Source organism: Theobroma cacao, chromosome 6 (assembly GCF_053813885.1).
Source record: "Theobroma cacao isolate CCN51 chromosome 6, ASM5381388v1, whole genome shotgun sequence".
Lineage (NCBI taxonomy): Eukaryota > Viridiplantae > Streptophyta > Magnoliopsida > Malvales > Malvaceae > Theobroma > Theobroma cacao.
The window spans coordinates 23,866,492-23,887,982 of record NC_142644.1 but is presented as its reverse complement, the minus strand read 5'-3'; the positions used below and the strand labels follow the sequence as shown (position 1 = coordinate 23,887,982).

The 21,491-nt window shown below is 31.7% G+C and overlaps 1 protein-coding gene across 4 annotated transcripts; it reads left to right on the top strand.

Moving 5' to 3' along the window:
• Positions 1 to 9,644: 9,644 nt before the first annotated feature.
• MET18 (ARM repeat superfamily protein) lies at positions 9,645 to 21,470 on the top strand. 4 transcript variants are annotated; one of them, XR_001928520.2, is made up of 21 exons: positions 9,645 to 9,870; positions 10,134 to 10,196; positions 10,376 to 10,430; positions 10,667 to 10,764; positions 11,155 to 11,313; positions 11,487 to 11,546; positions 12,294 to 12,482; positions 13,791 to 13,844; positions 14,819 to 14,905; positions 15,033 to 15,747; positions 16,232 to 16,611; positions 16,909 to 16,982; positions 17,123 to 17,231; positions 17,318 to 18,192; positions 19,109 to 19,184; positions 19,295 to 19,406; positions 20,184 to 20,260; positions 20,542 to 20,622; positions 20,830 to 20,909; positions 21,024 to 21,137; positions 21,221 to 21,470. XR_001928520.2 is itself a non-coding variant. In XM_007024248.3 (21 exons), the coding sequence occupies exons 1-20, from the start codon at positions 9,799 to 9,801 to the stop codon at positions 21,055 to 21,057; spliced, it is 3,450 nt and encodes a 1,149-aa protein (XP_007024310.2). In that variant the 5' UTR covers positions 9,645 to 9,798; the 3' UTR covers positions 21,058 to 21,092; positions 21,221 to 21,470. The 4 variants fall into 4 exon arrangements, 1 of the variants encoding a protein (XP_007024310.2); XM_007024248.3 differs by having other exon boundaries at positions 21,024 to 21,092; XR_016027206.1 differs by lacking the exons at positions 9,645 to 9,870; positions 10,134 to 10,196 and having other exon boundaries at positions 10,391 to 10,430; positions 11,159 to 11,313.
• Positions 21,471 to 21,491: the final 21 nt, after the last annotated feature.

Sequence of the window (21,491 nt, the reverse complement as noted above, 5' to 3'; positions counted from 1 at the left end):
ACGTCATAGAAGAGACAATCTAAGAAGAAGACAATAAGATGAAATTGATTCTCCATCACCATTCTCAATCCCACTAAATAAAGTGAGAGCGTTTCTCCACGAATGAATAAAGGATAGATAAGTGAACTTACCTTACATTTCACAACCATCAACAACAAAAGAAAAGTCCAATTCAAGGTGTTGTGACTATCATCATACAGTTGGTCATTCATTTGCTGAATGTAGAGATCTAAGCAAAATATTTTATAAGAGGGTGCAAGCAGGATAAATAATGGTTGGAAACAAAATGATCTAGAACAATTGGTTTCCTACTCATCCATGATATGTCTATGATTTTTACTATTGATTATTTCATGTATTCAATATTTGATATTTGCAAAATAAATAAGTTATATTTCAGCTGCAAGCTTTATCACTTTTACTTTGGTTGTAATGTTATTTTTGCACTTGGTCACAAGTTCTATCGTTCATTCTTTGATCATATAATTCATCACTCATTTTTCAACTGCAAGCCTTATCGCTCTTACTTTGGCTGTAATGTTATTGTTGCATGTAGTCACAAGCTTTATCGCTCATTCTTTGACCATATAATTCATCACTTATATTTCAACTGTAAACTTTATCGCTCTTACTTTTGCTAGAATGTTATTGCTGCACATGATAGAAAGCTTCATCACTTATTCTTTGACCATGTAATTCATCACTTATATTTCAATCACAAGCTTTAATGCTCATAATTTGGTTGTAATGATATCATGCTATTGATTGCAAGCTTTATCGCTCACTTCTTGACCATAGCTTGTTATTTACAAATAGGTCGCAACTTTAAACTCTCATATAAAAGATGCGTTATTCTCTTTCATACTAAGTTAACGATTATTTTCGTTAATGTGAAGTCAAGAATCCCTTTTTGCTTGCAAATAGTGATACATGTTAAACATTTATATGTTTGCAAAGAATGAAATATGGAATAAAATATCTCAGTTTACAAGTGAAGAAATAAAACCGTGAAGAAAACAAAGTAAGTGTTTACTATGGAACACAAGTTTACAAAAGAAGAACAAGAACAAAAAGTTCAGAGGAGAGGAAGATTTATCATTCTTAAAATTGGAAAAACTGTCTAATTTTCCTTGTAACTCCATCTTTCGATCTCCCACTGAAGCCATCTATACGTTCGAAAAGCTCCAAGTGTTACATCTTGTGGCAAGACTGAAATGCTATTAAAGTCTTCCAAATGAATGTCAAAAGCATTAAGTTTATGTTCTATCACTAGAAAAGACAACACATGGAAATAAGAAGTATTGCGAGTTGTATTTGGAACACTCTAAGAGAAGAAGATGCGTTGCTAGTTGTATTTGGAACACCTTCAGGATAAGAAGAAGTATTGTGAGTTATATTGGAACACTTCTAGAAAAGAAAAAGTATTATAAGTAGTATTCAGAACACCCCCAAGAAAAGAAACATTGATGGACCGTCTTTTATCTGGAGTGATTTCACTAATGATAGCCAATAGACGCACATGGATGCCTATCCACTTGTTTTGCATGCACTACTTCCCAAAAGCAATTTTCTCTTCCTTCTCTAATGACACCAACATCTTAATTTTCAAGCATAGGAGGTACTTCATAAGTTCTCCCTACTCGCATTTCTTGGAAAGAGAAGTTGCAACAATAGTTTTCCTTTTCTTTCCCAAAGTAGCCCTATTAGGCTCACCATAACAAACTTTTAAGGTAAAATGAGTCTTGGCCGTAAGATAACGCAACAAAATTTCTATAAGCACGAACAACAAAGACAACTGGATAAGTTATTTATGCATTATCATTCTACCTAAGTACTATTACGTCCTCCAAATTATAATAATATTTCATGTTTATTTATTTGTTCTTATCTTTGCCCTATGTTTGTTTGTTTATTCTTACCTCTATGTTAAACAAAACAAATAAGTATATATATATAAATCACTAAACATATGCAAAAAAAAACTTCTTTAGGAAAAGCTAACGACAATAATTAAAAAAAATCTTTTCTTTTCCTCCCTATGACGCTACACTACAACAAATAAAAAAAATATATTGCTGAAAAGGGAACATACTTGTTTAAAGAAATCGTAAGGAAAAAACTTAGAAATTGATTGTGAATTTTACAAAACTATTTTCTTTTATTTATAGAGTTTGGGGAATAATTCTCTTTGTAGGAATTTAATACTTTAAATTTTCTTATCAAATTTTTTTCTACATCTCATTGCTTTTCTAAGTATATCTCTACTTCGCTTTCTTATTTTGAATATTTCTTATTATCATACTTTTTTTAAAAAAAATTGTAAGGTGTTCAAGTCTAAAATAAACCCACGTCGTACTTGCCCAACTAAGAAAACAAAAATCCTAGAACAGTTCTTTCTCTTACTCAAGTTCAGCATAATACATAAATAAATAAAATGCGATCTTAAAAAAAAAAAAAAGTTTCTTGTAACAAGATTAATGTTAGAGTCCCTTTTCCAGGATTTGTATAATAGTTTGCGAACCGCCTTCCTTTTCGTATAATACCTTTAAAAAATAGAGATATACATTCAACTAGTATATTCCAAAACTTACAAAGCCATCATGATGCAGGAGCATTTAGGATTGTATTTAGTTTTTGCTAATTTAGTTTATTTAGGATTTATTTTTTTTATTTTATTTAGATTAGGATTCTTTTCTTATTTTTATTTTAATACTTTTAAGATTAGTATTTGATTAGGATAGTCATGTTCTATTTAGGAATAGAACACCTATTTTATTTAAATCTCTTGTTAATTATTCTAATTGTATTAGACAACTAGAAGTATAGTTTTATTAGGATGTGGGCGTATAATACTATAAATAGGACCCTTAAGTTTAGTTATTATTCATATTAAGAGTTGAGAGTTAATAAATAATATTTTTTTAAGTAGGAGTGCTTATTTCTCTAAGCTCTTTCTAAAGAGTAAGAGGTTTTAATATCTTTGGCCTAGCTAACCAAAGTGAGATTTTAGCTATTTTTCACCTTAGTGGGGTTTTCAACCTTGCCAAGATTAGTGATTCACTTTAGTGGGGTTTTCAACCTCGCAACGATTGATGTCTTTCATAACATCCAGGTGTCTTTACAACGCCCTGGCGTCACTTGGTATCAGAGCGGGAGGATCATTGTTCGCTGTATAAGTTTAGGATCGCTGTCGAGTTTCTATACTCCATATTCGGGTAATTTTATTTATTGCTTTATAAGTTATATCATCATTTTTTTTTGTTTTCTCTACATCACCACATCATCATCATCATACAATAAAATGCCGCCAAGAAGTCAAAATCATCACGAGATTGAGATTGCAGAACTACGTCAGCAAATTCAAGAATTACAAGAGCAACTCGCAAGACGTGATGCTCAAATCAACAATAATAGCTCTTGTGATGAAAAGAATGACACTAACCCGTTTCATCAAAATTTATCCTCTGAAGAAGAAAATTATGTGAATTGGAAAAAATTAGAATTAGTCTATGATGAGTATGATGACGAGGAGATAAAAGAAGTTTCTACTGACCATGGAGAAGCTCTTATTGTTCGTCGTAACCTTAACACTGCATAATGACTAAAGATGAAAGTTGGTTTTGTCACAACATATTCTATACAAGGTGCACATCCCTAGGGAAGGTTTGTGATGTCATTATTGATAGTGGAAGTTGTGAGAATGTTGTTGCCAACTACATGGTGGAAAAGTTGAAACTTCCACTTGAAGTACATCCTCATCCTTACAAGCTACAATGGCTGAGAAAAGGAAATGAAGTTAAGGTAACAAAGCGCTGTTGTGTTCAATTCTCTATTGAAAATAAGTATGAAGACGAAGTCTGGTGCGATGTTTTTCCAATGGACGCATGTCACTTGTTGTTAAGACGCCCATAGCAATATGATCGTCGAGCTCACCATGATGGATACAAAAATACTTATTCCTTCATTAAGGATGGAGTAAAAATTATGTTGACTCCATTAAAGCCAGAAAATCGACCAAAGAGACAAGAGGAAGATAAAGCACTTAGCACTATGTCTGGTTTAAATAAAGCTTATCGTGAGTCAAACCATTTATGTCTCTTATTAGACTCTAAGGAGAATGAAGTATCTTCATCCTTATCCAAGCATGGTCAAACAAAATTGATCAACAAAAGTTTGGGAAACTTATCGAGAAGCTTTGTGGACAACCATGCCGTTAACAAGACTACAGTTAAGTATGATTTTCCTATCCCTCGATTGGATGACATGTTCATTGGCTCTAAAGTGTTTTTGAAGATCTATTTGAAGAAAGGATATCAACAAATTCAAATACGACTTGGAGATGAATGGAAAACAACCTTCAAAATAATGGATGAATTGATCAAATGGTTGGTATGGAATATGACAATATATGGATTCAAACATCAACGAGAAGTATGTCAAGGCTTACTTGTCAAAGTTCAGTTTTTTTCTGACCCGAGGAGAATAACGCATGAGCGTTTATGATTGTATTTAGTTTTTGCTAATTTAGTTTATTTAGGATTTATTTTCTTTATTTTATTTAGATTAGGATTCTTTCTTATTTTTATTTTAAAACTTTCAAGAATTAGTATTTGATTAGGATAGTCATGTTCTATTTAGGAATAGAACACATATTTTGTTTAAATCTCTTGTTAATTATTCTAATTATATTAGACAACTAGAAGTAGAGTTTTCTTAGGATGTGGGCTTATAATACTATAAATAGGACCCTTAGGTTTAGTTATTATTCATATTCAGAGTTGAGAGTTAATAAATAATTATTTCTTAAACAGGAGTGCTTATTTCTCTAGGCTCTTTCTAAAGAGTAAGAGGTTTTAATATCTTTGGCTTAGCCAACCAAAATGAGATTTTAGCTATTTTTCACCTTAGTGGGGTTTTCAACCTTGACAAGATTAGTGATTCACTTTAGTGAAGTTTTCAACCTTACCAAGATTGGTGATTCACCTTAGTGGGGTTTTCAATCTCGCCACGATTGGTGTCTTTCATAACATCCAAGTGTCTTTACAACGCTTAGATGTCACATCATAAGGTGGTAATTTGGTGTAAGATGTGTGTCGATTGTATCACCCTTATTTCCACATTATGATGGCACCATTGTTTCTTTTCTTATTCCAATATTTTATTTGTCAAGTTGATGTAAAGCTGTTTGTATGATCATAAATAGAGATTTTCATGTTGTGATACTTGTTCTAAAATGATGATGTAATTCATGATATATTATTGATTGCTCGTTATTCTTCTAATTATTTATGGAGTTAACGACTTTTATCAAAAGAGAAAACATTAAACAATCTGTTTGTATTTTATTTGAAATATGGACAATCATTTTTAGGAGAATATCTTGTCCCTTCAACAACTCCTGACCTTCTCTTCTTTTTCCCACGATGTGAAATAAATCAATAGCTTTATTTACATTCTTTTTTTTTTTTGCACACACCAAGGTTTATTTTTAATCACAATAATCCAATTATGCATGAAATTTTTATTTTCAATAATAAAATTTTCATGCAAGGGGTAAAATTACACTAAGGGCATGTTTGGTTGGGGAGAATGGAATAGTCATTCCTCCCCTATTTTCATTATTGAGATAAAACTGCATTTGGTTCAATGGAATGACTATTCTGAAGAATAGCTATTCTAAGAGAAGCCTGAATAGCCATTACCAAGGCCCCCCTTGGTAATGGCTATTCCAAATTATTGAAACAAAGAAAAAAAGTTGATTAGACAAATATATCCTTTTACAATTTAAAAATTTACCTTATAAAAAATACTAAACCTATTTTTTTTTCTCTCTTCCTCACTCCTTCTCTCTTTAAAGCACAAAAGAAACAAAATTTTTTACTTCATTTAAAAAAAAAAAAGAAATGAAAATATGTAAATATTATTTATTATATTAATATTATTTAACTATAATAATTATTATAAAATATATTATTTAATATTATTATTTGAATATGATAAATGTAATAAAGAATATTACATAGTATTATTTAAATTTAATGAAGAATATATTTTATCTTTTAATATTAAATATTATTTAATTATAATAATAGATTTAATTAGATTCTAATACAAAATATTATTTAATTGTAATAAAAATATGTTTGTATTTTGCTGAAAATATTATTTAATTATAGTAAAAGTTATTTTGATTTTATTACTCAGAATATTTTTATCTTTTAACAAAAAAAATTCTTTAATTTTAATAAAGAGTATTGTTTTCATCATAGTTTTTTTGTTTTTTAATTAAAAAATCTTTAAATTTTAATAAAGGGTATTTTTATCATTTACCCATTGTTCCTTAACCATTCTTAAAATTATTCCTGCCAACCAAACAATGTAATAAGTAATAATAACAATTCCTATTCTATTCCATTCCCATGAACTAATCTATATAATAGTTATTCTTCCTCTATTATATTCTCTTAGAATGACTATTCTATTCTCATTCTATTCTTTCTAGTGAACCAAGCATGCTATAAATGTTTCATAAGTGTTCTAAGCTTAGAAACTCCTAGGAGCATTCCAAGCATAGAAATGTTCAAAAACATTCCAAGTGCGGAAACGCCCAAAGATATTCCTAAGTGCGTAATACATAACAACAACAAAAAAATAATAATAAAAATAATAAATGTATAAATTTACAAAGCTATTCTTTATTCTTTAAATATATATAAAAGCATTGCCTTACTTATTTTATGTGCATCTTCTTGTTTCATGCATAAAAATTTCTTGTTTTATGCATAAAACTCTTTATAAGAACTTTTATATAAGAGAAAAATGTAAATGCTCAATTTTGACTCCTGACCTTCTCTTCTTTTTCCCACGATGTGAAATAAATCAATAGCTTTATTTGCATTATTTTTTTTTTTGCACATACCAAGGTTTATTTTTAATCACAATATTCCAATTATGCATGGAATTTTTATTTTCAATAATAAAATTTTCATGCGAGGGGTAAAATTACACTAAGTGTTTCATAAGTGTTCTAAGCATAGAAACTAGCAGGAACGTTTCAAGCGTAGAAATGTTCAAAGACATTCCAAGTGCGGAAACGCCCAAAGATGTTCCTAAGTGTGTAACACATAACAACAACAAAAAAATAATAAAAAAAATTAAATGTATAAATTTACAAAGCTATTCTTTATTCTTTAAATATATATAAAAGCGTTGCCTTGCTTATTTTATGTGTATCTTCTTGTTTCATGCATAAAAATCTTCTTGTTTCATGCATAAAACTCCTTATAAGAACTTTTATATAGGAGAAAAATGCGATTGCTCAATTTTGACTAATTATTATTTCTCGAAGTGTTATGCTATATAATAGGAGCAAATGTGGAATAGTTATAAGAATAAAATTGGAGCAACTATTTCACATAAGGAAGTAAAAGTAATTCAGAATAAATTGTAGGATTTATGACTTACCTTCATATTTAGGATGCTCTAGAGAGCTTGGCTTAGTGACTCAAATATAGAGATAGTTAAAAAAAACTTCATCTTAACCTTTCCTTGGAATACATGTGTTTTACCTTTTTCTTTTTTTCTTCCAAAAAAGTGCACGAAGTACACTATCAAATATCATTACTCCATTATCTAAAACATACGCTCACTACTTAACTACATGGTCATTCTCTTAATATCCCATAAGTCGTTCTTTAACATGCTCTTCCATGACAAGACGTTCTTCTATAATTGAACGTGTTCTCCTAACTATTCTTAAGAAAGCACACTTGTTTCGTATAAATATGAGAGCCTTGGAGGTTATGGGGCAATTATAAACAATTAAGAAATTTAGAAGTGATTATTCTCAAAACTCTCTCAAAGGCTCTTCCAATTATTCTCTTTACTAAGCCCTTTCCATCTGTCATACTTCACCTCTTTCTCCACCTTTTCTTTTTCTCCACCAATTGCTATCAAAGCACTTACACTTCAAGGACTGATTTTTTTTTTGTCGCCTTTAGTACATTCCGCTTCACTAATTGTAATATGTCCTTTCTCCCTACTAAAAAAACCCTATGCAGTAGTAAATGAAAGCAAATGAGTTTTGCAAACATAATCCTTACTATCATTACATGTTTGAAGTTTGAAATTATTAACAAATATAGGCTCTCAAAAAGATTTTTCAAAAAAGATTTTCAACCTTTTCTTTTCTTTGGAAAGGAAATAACTTATTATGAATATAAAATGTTTTATAAATTTATTGGAATAGCATAAAATGTCTTTAAATCCAAGAAGGATGTAAAACATTTTGTATTGCCTTTTTTTCTTGCCATGATCACTTGAAAAATATTATCTTCCTCTTCTTTTGAAATCGATCTACCAAAGCAATAAAATAATAAAATGTCATTATTTTTTATTTTTATGTATTATTATTTTTCAACAAAACAATAATTATTTTTATTTAATCATCTCATATGGATCATATCACTATACTTATTTTTACCAAGATACTAGAATTTTTAATATAATACAAATAACTAAGATCAATTAAAGAAAATTTATATAAAAAAGAAAATAAAATTTTCAGATATGAAAGTGTTTCCTTTCTTTTAATTTCTAATTTATGATTTATTGACTTAAAAAATTAATCAGTATAACAATATGATGAGAAATAAATAAATAAAGATGATTAAATATTATTAATATACAGTATTTTCAATGTTGAAAAAATTGTTTTGGATGTATTGCATAATTGATAAATGTTACTATTTTTATGGAAAAAAATACTTTTTACAACATAATCCAAATAATTGAAAATAATTTTGACAATTTATTCAAATAATAAAAAAAAATTAAATTATAAAATTAGTCCCTCTGCTCTAGTGAAGTTATGAATTTATTCCCTATATAATAATTTTGTTAAAATTGAGTTCTTATATTTTTTAAAATTGACAATATCAATTCAATATGTTAAAATTTTTATATTATCTTTATTGATATGACATTTTCTTGCTGATGTGATTTGAATATGATGATGTGGTATTTTTGATCTATATCACAATATTTTTTTTCAATGTTTTAAATTATGGATCACAAAAATTCAATTCTTCTCTATTTCACAACATTATTTTTTAAAATCCTATAAACTTATTTATATTTTTTATTTATTTCTTTTCCAATTTTATTTAAAACCATTAGCTCACTTTGAATAATTCATGTTCGTACTTATAAAATTTATGTCAATACTTAGTCGCATTATATGGACACTATTATTGCATCATTTGTGAAATGTTACATCATCATTATCATGTCATCAGATTGAATGTTATATCAAAATATCATGTCAATACAACGAAACGCTATATCAACATAAATAATAAAAACTTTTAACACATTGATCTAACATTGTCAATTTTAAAAAATATAAAGACTTAATTTTCACAAATTATTATATACAAACTAAATCCACTACTTTATTAAAATACATGAATTAATTGCATAATTTAACTAATAAAAATATTAAATTTTTCAGTAAAAGATTATAGAATAGATTTTCCTTTAGCAAACGGAGCCATAATAGTAATTTAATTTTTTGAAGCCTGAAAATTTGACTTGTTTGGTAGTACAAACTAAAAAGTGAAAACAAATTTTCTTCGACGGGTCATTCAACAAATAACCGTTTCCTTTTTTTCCGTTTTTCAATTCTTCTGTTATAATAAAACTCCTAAACCCTTCTTCTTTCTTTCTCTCTCTTTCGCTTTAGTCTTAAACCCTAATGTTTCAAAAGTTCTACTCAAAAAAACAAAAAAAGGAATAGTAATGGCAGAAACGAGTCAACTCATCCAGAACATAGAGTCGTTCGTTGATTCATCTCGTTCTCCTACTCAGCAGGTTCACTCACTATTCCCTCAATTTCTTTAAAGTTTCTATCAATTTTAATTTTAGCACAATTTTCTTTTCCTGAGAAGTTCGTGAATATGACAAAAACAAAGGGTAAATTTGTGCCTAAATTATAAAATAGGTCGTAAAAACCTATTTTGTTTTACTTAATTGAGTATTTTAAGCTCCGAATTTTGTGTTGAATAAATTCAATTCTTTTTCTGTCATATAATTTTAAATGTACTGGAAGTTTTACGTTTATATATGCTATATAGGCTGCCAGTTTGGACGTCATTGCTTCATTGTTGAAGAATAATCAGTTAACGATAGAAACACTGGTATGATTCATTTGTACTCAATTTGAAGAAAGGTTGCCCTTTCTATTTCTTTTTCTTTTTTTTTTTTTTCTAATGGGCCATTTACTTACTCATTTATTTATGCATTTATTTTTTGTGTCAACTTTTCGGCTATGTGTAGCTTGCTTACTTCATCTTTTCTTTTACTTTTGAGATAATAGGTTAGAGAGATGGAGGGGTATTTGACCACTGCAGACAACATTATTCGTGCTAGAGGTAGTAAAATTCAACTGATTGTGTTGTTGGTATTTTTTTTTTGTTCTGTTGATCGTTGTCGAGAATGTCTAGATTTAGTGCTCAATCTATTACTTCATGTCATAGCCTTAATTGCAAGCTCCTTTTTTTTTTTCAATATATTTGTCTTTTTTCCCCATATGCATTAAGATTTTATTTGGAATATGTAAATAAACAAATGATGCTTGAACTTCTTGTTATTTGGTGTTCTTTTCCAGGTATTCTCCTTCTTGGTGAAGTTCTCATGCATCTTGCATCAAAGCCATTGGATGATGCCGCTATTCATAGCTTGATACAATTTTTCACAGATAGATTGGTGAGTTTGGCATTCGACGTCAACAATATAGTTCCCTTAAAACAAATGATGACATGTTTGTCATAATTTTGAATCTACTAGTTACTTTTGATTTCAAATCTTCATCATTATTTTTTCATCTCATTAGAATTTGGTCTGGGCATTTTGAGTTTTAACCATTCGATGGCTAGATGCTCACTTGGTTAGACTACGTTCTCTATTTGGATGCTAGCTCCATTGTGTACGTTAGGAGCCTTTTTTTTTTTTTTACCATTTCCTAGCACTTTCCATAAGTTAGGCAAAATTTGGTGCTACAAACTAGACTTGGGCTTTCTTTTTTGTACATAACCACCATATTATGTATTACCTTCAAATTTTAGAATTAGATAGATGATAATTTTACTACATCAGGCAGATTGGAGAGCTTTACGGGGAGCACTTGTTGGCTGCTTGGCTCTGTTGAGGAGGAAAAGCAGTGGTGGTATTGTCAGTGAAACTGATGCAAAAGCAGTTGCAGAGTCATATTTACAGAATCTACAAGTGCAGTCTCTAGGAAAGTATGACCGAAAGGTAAAGATATAATTGATATTCCTAATAATGCATGATCATACACATACATGTATTTGAGTGCCTTTCACAAAATAGGTATCAGCCAGATTTTATTCTCTATATATAATATTATAAATTATTGTATATATGAGTGTTGGTTGTTTCACTTTATCTGTAAATGGATCTTCTTGCAGCTTTGCTTTGAACTTCTGCTGTGTCTACTAGAACGCTACCCCAAAGCTATTGCTTCACTGGTATTTTTCTGAGCTTGTTTTCCTTCACTGCATGCTTTATTGGACTGATTTTCGTCTGTTCTTTTATGTATTATTTTTGCATACCATGGGTATCTTATGGAATGAATTTAATGAAGAGTAAAGGAAAGTGATTGATGCAATCTCCTAGATCCTGCTCTGATTGTTTAAGGTTTGGAACTTATTCTAAATTTCTCTATTAAGACTAACAGGGGAAAAAAATTAAAAGCAAGAAGACTAGAAACTACCTGTTTCAAGATTGAAATCATTTTATTTCACCTAAAAAATCAGTTGGAGTTAGTGTGTTTAAAATACCATGATAGAGCCATGGAGCTCATTTCATTCTGTTAATAATTGATAGAAGTGCTTAGGATGATTGTTATAGATTATAGATGAGGTGCTTTGAATATTTTCAATGTCAGAGGGGAGGTAATTCTGATTAGAACAATGGAATTGCGCTAAATATGTGATGCATGCGAGGAATGAACGTGCTAATAGTACACAATTGTGATGCTTGGCACAAGGAATGGAGAATGAGAAAATATAGAATTTCTTTTTCTACAAAGAAAGTGTGAAAATAAACTGCTGTGGTTCTCTCTTTCACTCTTTCTTTTGTGATCATAAAAACCAGCATCTGTGATCCCATCCACGCAAATTCATGCAATATGAAGTCTTAAAAAGTTTGGCAAGTCTCAATTATCATTGTTGTTTTTCTGTTATTAATAATCTGATTGCTGATCTGTGATCCAGGGTGATAACCTTATTTATGGAATCTGTGAAGCTGTTGATGGAGAAAAGGATCCTCACTGCTTGATGTTAATATTTCACATTATTGAGATTTTGCCACAACTCTTCCCAGATCCTTTGGGTCCCTTTACCAGTTTTGCTCATGACCTTTTTGAGAATTTGAGCTATTACTTTCCAGTTCATTTCACACATGTAAGCTTTATGCATGCCAATCTACTCTGCTATATTCAATAGCTGTCATAATCTATTCAGATACATTTGTAGAAAACTGCATTATATATTTATGGTGATGAAATTTAAACTGTCAATACAGGTTTTCCTAGAAACTAATGAGTAATGCATGTGTGGAATTTCCTTTTTGAACCTTTGAATCAAAGATCAGTAATGGTTATTAATTTTATCAATTTATTAAAGATAAGTAGCCAACTTGCTATTGATTTTGTTAGCCCAGAGACCAATATATTTGATGTAAATGGTGTTGGAAGAAGTAAAGGCAATAACCTGATGATCTTTATTTAAGTAAAAAAGGTTCATGTTTTGATGTTTGTTTCTTTTTTTAAAAAATAAAAATTTTAAATGCATACCATCCCTGATACCAATATTGTTCTTATTTTCAACCCTTGTAAAGCTGGAGTTCAGTTCTAAGCTTTTGAACTGACACTTTGTAAGACTTATGTAGCTTCGCTGCTCTTTGTTTCTGGGATTTGTGGTTTTTAGCAGCTGTTGCTGATGAATTTTTGAAATCAAAGTTGAAGTCTGACATTTTTTTTTGGTACTCTTAAAAACTTCATTATATCTCAATGTCCAATGATAGAGTCACTGCTTTCTAATTAAATATGAATACTACTTTGTAACGTGAATTAGCCTTTGTGGTATAATGGGACAGATTGTGAAAGGGAAGCTGCCATATAAAAAGCTTTATACTTCTCTCTCTGTTTAAGTGTCTTTATCAAAATTGCTGAAATGTTATGATAAATTGCCATTTGTTTGGTGCAAGGTGAAATTTCTTGTTAAGGGTATATTTGTGAAGATAACGATTATTTTTTTATTTTAAACAGATATAATTTGGGATGTCCCAAAAAAAAAAAAAAAGGGGAAACGGGGGCACTTAACAGGGACAGAGTTTTGTACCCAAGTGGCCTAGTCTGACCATGGGAATCCTGTATACTTGGGTGGAAGGTGGTTATTTTGGGTTTTCACTTGAATATGGTTATTTAACCCCGTTTTAAGTTGAGTTAGTTGACCAAAGTTACACTAGGGTTAAAATCAATATTTATGTTTACCATGCTGATATCTGGATGTTTCTTTTTATTAAACCTTGGAGTCGTTTGAAATTGGATTCCAAAATTATTTAGGCAATGACTGGGGAAAGGAAATAATGAAGGCCATGCTCATTGACTAGTGCTAACAGAAAAATACTGTGTGCAATAAATCTATTAGAATGTGTACTGACTGGAGGCTTGATTAATGATATTTGGTTCTCTTTTTTGTATTCTCCAGCCAAAAGGTGAGGATGTGAATATTAAAAGGGATGATCTTGCTAGAGCATTAATGGTATGTAATACTTTTGTTTAGACTTCTTCTGTCTTTACAGGTTATATACTTAGTCTTTTGTCCAGAGTTGGGTTATACATTGTTTATAAATGCTGTTATGTACTTTTGGCTGCCAGTTGGAAGAAATATACACAAATTGTTAAGGTCATCTTGCACTTGTTGCTATTAATCCATTTCCAGACATGGAGCTCAAAGTCTGAAGAAAGATACATTAATGTATTTATTTTGCTTTACCGGAAATATGTTGTATACCTCTGTCTTTTTCTTTGTTCTTCCTCCTTCCTCATGCTCATTTATGTTCTTCAAAAATGTCGGTGCGCTTAGATTTCCTTCTTCTTAGTGACTCCTTTTTGAGCAACCTTGTGATCAGTCCATGAAACATGAATTTATTGGAACAGTCAGGAGGAGCTTGGAAAATAATGTACTCTAAGGGTTCTTTCTCTCCATTTGTTTGCTACACTTTGATCTCTTCCGTATGCACAATTTTCAGCAGTCATTTTTTTTCTTCTAATTTTGTAATTCCTGTATTGAAAATAAAGTTTACTTCTTTTATTTCTTAGTTTATTTGAAACCATGTAAATAGTAGAAAAACATATGGAAACACAAGAATGTGGTTGAAACATGTTTTAGAATTTTGGATCAGACCAGCATTGTTGAATAAAGAAGCATTCTTAAAATTTCTAGTAGTTTAAGCTGTATGAAAGTTTCAGCCGGAAAACAGAAAAGATTGTTTATTATTAGCAGTACAATAATGGTTTGCCACTGAAGTAATAAATGATTTGTTACAAGATGTGTACATCTGCATATCATGTTGTAAAATTTCTCAAATGGACATCAATCTTGAATCCACAGATTTGCTAAAATCTGCATATATGACTGTTAGGGAGGTTGGGAATTGGAATTGACCTTTTTTTTCATAGCATTATTACTTTAATATGTTACATGCATGATCTATTTATTTATTATTCTTGCAGCTAGCATTTTCGTCCACACCTCTTTTTGAGCCATTTGCCATTCCATTACTCATTGAGAAACTTTCTTCTTCACTTCCATCAGCAAAGGTCAGTGCACACGAAATAGGGAATTGTTATTTGGAGCTATTTCAATGATCATAATCTTCATTTATGGGCTATTGGAGTGTCTCTTGAAATGTCAAATCTATTGAATGCCAAGTATGCTTGTTCACAGGTTGATTCTTTGAGATACCTCAGTGATTGCACAGTGAAGTATGGAGTAGACAGAATGGCAAAACATGGTGAAGCTCTTTGGTCTTCATTAAAAGATGCAGTATTTACTTCACTTGACGGTGTATTATCATTTACTCCAGAATCCCTTGAAGGTTTATGCCTTCCAGAAAATGAAATTGCAGCAGAAGCTCTAAGTCTTCTACAGAAGCTTATTGTGCAAAATACAAACTTTTTTTTAGATTTAATTGTTGTTGATGAAGATATAAACATGATCTTCAATATGATCTCTAGTTATAAGAGTTACCATGGAATTCCTGCACAGAGCAAGCAGAGACTGCATGCAGTTGGTTGTATCCTTTCCGCTTCTGTTAAGGCTTCGACAGCATCATGCAATAGAGTTTTTGAATGTTTTTTCAGCCGATTGATGGATATTCTGGGTCTCTGTGTTAGAAATTCTTCTGGAAATTTATCTTCAGATGACAGTATTATGATTCCCAAAAGATATAATCATGGAGCTCTTTATCTTAGCATTGAGCTTCTTTCAGCATGCAGAGATGTAATTGCTAGTTCTGAAACAATCATAGCAGCATCTGCTCATACAGAAGAAACATGGAGCTATTTGCTTCGAAGCTTTTCTTCTTCACTTACTAAGGCCTTCTGCTCTGCCTCCATTTGCACTAGTGAAGATAGTCATGATGCAGACGTGTACTTTGGAGGTGAATACTTTTGTCTTGCAATGTAGTTGATATGTCTTCTGTGCTTATCTTCAATCTTCAGCTCAGCCATGCATACTAGTTTGTTCATGGTCCCTCTGATGTAATCGTGCTTATTACATTTTCTCAATCCTGTCTGTCCTTTAGCCTGTGGGGATTAGTAAAGCCGCTGACTTTTATCTATGATATGAGTGGAAGTTATCTTATAGTTTGAAATGCTAAAGTTTGATTTTACTGAAGTTGACTTGTCCCCTTCAATTATATGACTCTCCCCCTTGCTCTGCACCCACCCACACACACACACACACTCTACAGATATTAGAAAAGAGTTTATCATATGATTTAATGTAAACTATCTAAAATGTTTTGACGGACTTGAATGGTTATAATTTTCTGGTTCGGTTCCACCTTTCAGCCCCCTTTTCACTTTAATCAGTAAATTCAAAACCATTGATTTGTTTTGTTTTTGTTTTGATTCAACATGCAGTGAAGGGGTTGCTGATTTTGGCTACCTTCCCTGAAGGCTATTTGCTGATATCGAAACCTGTGTTTGAGAAGATCTTAATGACATTTGTATCAATTGTCACAGTGGATTACAGCAACACATTGTTATGGAAACTGGCACTGAAAGCCCTAGTGCAGATTGGCTCATTTATTGAAAAATGCCATGAATCTGAAAAGGAACCAAGCTATTTGGGCCTTGTCGTTGAAAAAATTGTTTCATTTTCTTCTCTTGGAGATTTTAGCATACCATTTCCATTGAGATTGGAAGCACTCTCTGAAATTGGGACAAGTGGAAAAAGTTATATGCTGAAAGTCGTTGAAGGGTTGGAAGAAGCTATATATGCCAATTTATCTGAGGTTTATGTATGTATGGCCAATTAATTCTTATTCATTAAATAGAATAATTATCATGTGGAAAGATCATCAAATATCCTCATTGAGGAAGATGATGGTTTATCATCTTTAATTTTTCTTTTTTCTGGTAGTATTTGGATAGGTCATGACTTTTCACTGTGCTTAACACGACCAACTCTGTGCAATAACAAGAAGTTATAGACCTTCCTTGATAGTTTTCTAGGGGCTTTTCTTTTACCTTATAAAATCAATTGCCTCTTGTTTGATTGGATGATGATAATTCAGTGTCTCATTCTGTTTGCTTAGGTCCATGGAAGTTCAAATTCAGCAGAAATTGTAACTCAACTTTTGAAATGCTACTCTGATAAGGTGATTCCATGGTATATAACCCTACCCCAAATGTTCTTGTTCCTTTTATTATTTATTTGGGGTGGGCAGTTGGGGAGTGCTTTCTTTCTTCTCCCTTATCCCCATTCTCCTTTCTTTTATTAATACAAAATTATTGTTGGCATGGATGCAGGATACAATGTGCTAAGGGTTTTGATGAAGTCCCGTTGCAATTCACCATTCATATTTGGAACCAAATTGAGCTTAGCATGGTGTTCAATGCTACTCAAACCAACAAAATAGTAAGTTGTTTGAGTTCTTTAGTGAATTTTTCCCTGGTCCTCTGGGATTATGGGGCACTAAATTTTTATTTTTCTTTTTATTTCAGGAAGTTCTTGATGTGATGATGGAAGCAATGAAACTTGCTGTTGCAAGTTGTTCAGAGGAAAACCAAAACATAATAGTACAAAAGAGTTACCATATACTTTCATCAAGCACTTCTTTTCCACTGAAGGAGCTGTTCCGGCAGGAAAGCTTTCAAATTGTTCAAGTGGATAACAGTTCCAGTAGAGATGAATGGATTCTTTCACTTTTTGCAGCAGTGGTTATAGCAGTTCATCCTGAAACATACGTTCCAAATATAAAACCATTACTTTATCTGTTCATGACAACCCTCCTCAAGGGTAATGTTGTGACAGCCCAGGCATTGGGCTCTGTGGTTAACAAATTGGGTCTAGAATCTGCTGGAGTACAAACTGATTGTACCTTGGAGGAAGTGATGGATATAATTCTTAACTTGAGTTTATGGATTTTCCACAGCAATAGCTCTGCTGATATTCAAGCTAAAATGACCAGTGCCCATGACATAAGTTTAATTAATTTATGTAGCAGTATTGGAAGTTGTACCTCCCTTCAAATCCATGCCATTGTTGGGCTTGCATGGATTGGAAAAGGTTTGCTTATACGAGGCCATGAAAAAGTTAAAGACATAACTATGATCTTTTTGCGGTGCTTACAGCCAAATGGGAGAGCAGAAATCTTGCATCAGGAAGAGGGCATCTCTGAGAACAATAATGAGCTGGATTTGCATCATTCTGTGATGAAAAGTGCAGCTGATGCATTTCAGATTCTTATGGGTGACTCTGAAGTGTGTTTGAATCGGGGATTCCATGCAGTAATACGGCCTCTCTATAAGCAGCGGTTTTTCTCAACAATGATGCCAATTTTGCAGTCTCTGATTATGAAATCTGAACCACTATCAAGGTATAGAAGATCTTTCCTTTTCAGTCCTTTTTTTTCCTTGGCATGTGTGTCTATATATATATCAGTAACCAATTTCCATTTTGTCTGGTTGTAGTGCATACTTGAATGATTTATCTCAACATACAAAATAATAAATTGTTGAAACTGAATTTAATTGTCCTTGCTTATGGTTCTTTCTCAACATATTGAAAATGCAGCTTTAATTTCATTACTTTGCTGCTTTGTCACATCATAACAACATCTGCATGCATTTCAATCTTCCTTACTTGAAGTATGTAGGTTAAGAATAGTAACTCTGTATTTCTTGCCTATATATATCTAATAAGATACTACCATGTGAAAATCATAAAACGACATCAGTTCAAAAAGTTGTCTTGTCTGGGTTAAATATCAGAAAAGATATTCTGATAGGAGAAAGTGTTTGCTTATACCTGGTAAGGCTTGTTTATATTATGTTTCAACAAACAGTGAGACTTTAACGAGGCAAATCATTGTTGCGATGCTGTCAATTGTTTGAGCATAATATTATTTGTTTAGTTATTATTGCAATCATTTAGTAATAAATCACATTATATTAAAAGGAAAAGGTAAAAGCATTATCAAACTGTAATAAAGATTTTACCGTATCAATAATATCAAATAAAACCAGAGAGGAAGACAAAATTGACAGCATATATACAATTAATGTTAGATTTTTGTTGCTGTTCTAACTGGATGGGTCTACGTCCTCATTCTTTTTCCTCTTTCATTGTATTGATATAATCAAACACGAACTAGCTGTTTTTTGAGTTACTTAACTTCAGGGCTGCATGTTTCTTAGGCACTGCTGACATAATTGAATTGATTGACCACCAGACTTGTGAGAAATGTTTATTGGTAAATTTGGATTGATTTTTCACTAAACTGCATATTTCAGACCTTTGCTGCTTCGGGCTTCTGCACATATTATTGTAGACACTCCACTAATTGTTGTCTTGAGTGATGCCAAGAAGGTTAGTATTGAAATTTCTTACACTTACTGCAATAGATTAAGTCTTTCTCAGATATATTAGACACTTGGAGAAAGCTGTCTATTACACTAACCCAAAATTTATTTATGTAGATAATTCCAATGCTGCTGGATGGTTTGTCCGCATTAAGCAATGATATTCTGGATAAAGATGTTATTTATGGTCTCCTGCTAGTCTTGTCTGGAATATTGATGGATAAAAACGGTGAGCCTAATTGTACATTGGTAGATTGTTATTATCTGATAGAACTTCTCTTCTGTATATGCATTTTGAGTCTTTTACACAGATTTATTTACTCCTTAAAGGTTTTATGTATTGTGAGAAGATAAAAGCTAAAGAGATTTCATACATTGAATAGTTGTAGAACATCTTAATGTCAACAACTAAATTTATGTTCTCACAAATCACCTAGCTCTGCTTGGTTACTACGTTTCTAGTTTCTTTAATTTTGCAGTTAAGCAAATTGCCAAAAATTGCAAAAACATTTTTGGTAAAAAAAAGCAAATAGCTGAAGAAAAAAACAACTTTACCAGAATGGTTGTAAATAAATGGAAACTGTTTTTTCGTCATCTATGAGAGAAACTTGTCGATTCTTCAAAACTACATTTTTGCTTTTATATCAAACTTTTACTTTTTACTATTGTATCCATATATTGCTCTTTCATTTACTTTCAAAACCCAAAAGTGGTCAGAAGTGGCAACCTAGGTTATCTTATTTTGGGTTGTTGTGCATTGTCAGCAGCACATCATTGCTTCTCTAGATTTACTGTAGAAAACATTTGAAATGTCCGCCAGAAATATGTCTGTTGTTAGGTGGCTTCCAATGAAGGTTGCCAGAATATAAATACAAAGCCATCAAACCTGGTGCTATCACCTGATATAAAATTATTGTATTGTACTATTACATTATCATTTTACATTCACAGTGACTCTCCACTTGAGTTTTCTACTGATGTTTATAAATATTGTGTATGCATACAGGTCAAGAAGCTGTTTCAGATAGTGCACACACTATCACCAATCGTCTCATTGAACTTATTCAGTACCCTCATATGATGGTAATAGATACCTTTACAAGGAGAATGAATGTATTTGTTTATCCTCTTGTGCTCTTAAGCAGATTGTTATTTTATGAAATAGCATTCTGGCAATGGTCAATCTCTCTGCCTCCTCTCCCACCTGCCACCCCTTCTCCTCCAACCCAAAGAAAAGGGGGAAAAAAAAAGCCATCATCATTTCATATTTACCTAACAGAACTGTATTTCATTTCCAGTTAATCCATTTACCAATATCTAACGGTGGTATTTGAAATTTTTTTTTTCTCTTTTGGCATCTTAAGCTTGTTCGTGAGACAGCTATTCAGTGTCTCGTTGCCATTTCTGGGCTATCCTATGCGAGGGTTTATCCCATGAGAACACAGGTAGTCAACCATGGAGAACATTTGCTTTTCTGGAATATTTTACTACCTCATTTTGGCTGCAAGATGTTTCTCTAGAATGTACCAGGGCCAGACAAATAGGAGTTCTTGGTCCTGGATTATATTTGATGAGCTATCATCAAGACTCTGTTTCTGTTATTTTTTTGGGTGCTTGTGTTGCATTTAAATCTGTATCTTCATTGTTAGCAGGTGCTACAAGCTATAGCAAAGGCTCTCGATGATCCAAAGAGAGCTGTTCGTCAAGAAGCTGTCAGATGCAGACAAGCATGGTCAGTATTTTACATTTGTATTTATCTTCAGTGTGCAACAACAGCTTGCATGCATATTTTTTCAGTTTTATAGTTGATGTGCATCACGGATGGTTTCACTCATTTATTAAACAGGGCATCAATTGCATCAAGAAGTCTTCATTTCTAACATCACGAGTTTGCTTCGCTTCCGAGGCTAGCCAGGTGCAGTAAATATTGCTACGAATTCTTAAGTGATCATTTGGCATAGTAAGAGAACTGTAAATTACTATTTAACACTTCCATTTGTAAATATTTTTTCAAAGTGACTACAATTTTGTTTTGTATTTCAGCAAAAGAAATGAGTGGCAAGAGGTGATCTTTTTCTGTTTCAACAAGTGATGAGGGGATAATTAAATGCTATTTCTGTTTAGCGAGCACAGAAGGAAGCAAAATGAAACATATTTGTCTTTACGGCTTCAGTTCAAGAAACATGATCTAATCAGATTTGTTAAATAAAACCTAGTAAATAATAAAAAAGTGCTGTTATAGTTTTTGCATGGAATGGAACAGGCGGTTTTTGCTGCTATTGGTATTGACAAATGATGTCTCTGGCTATTATGG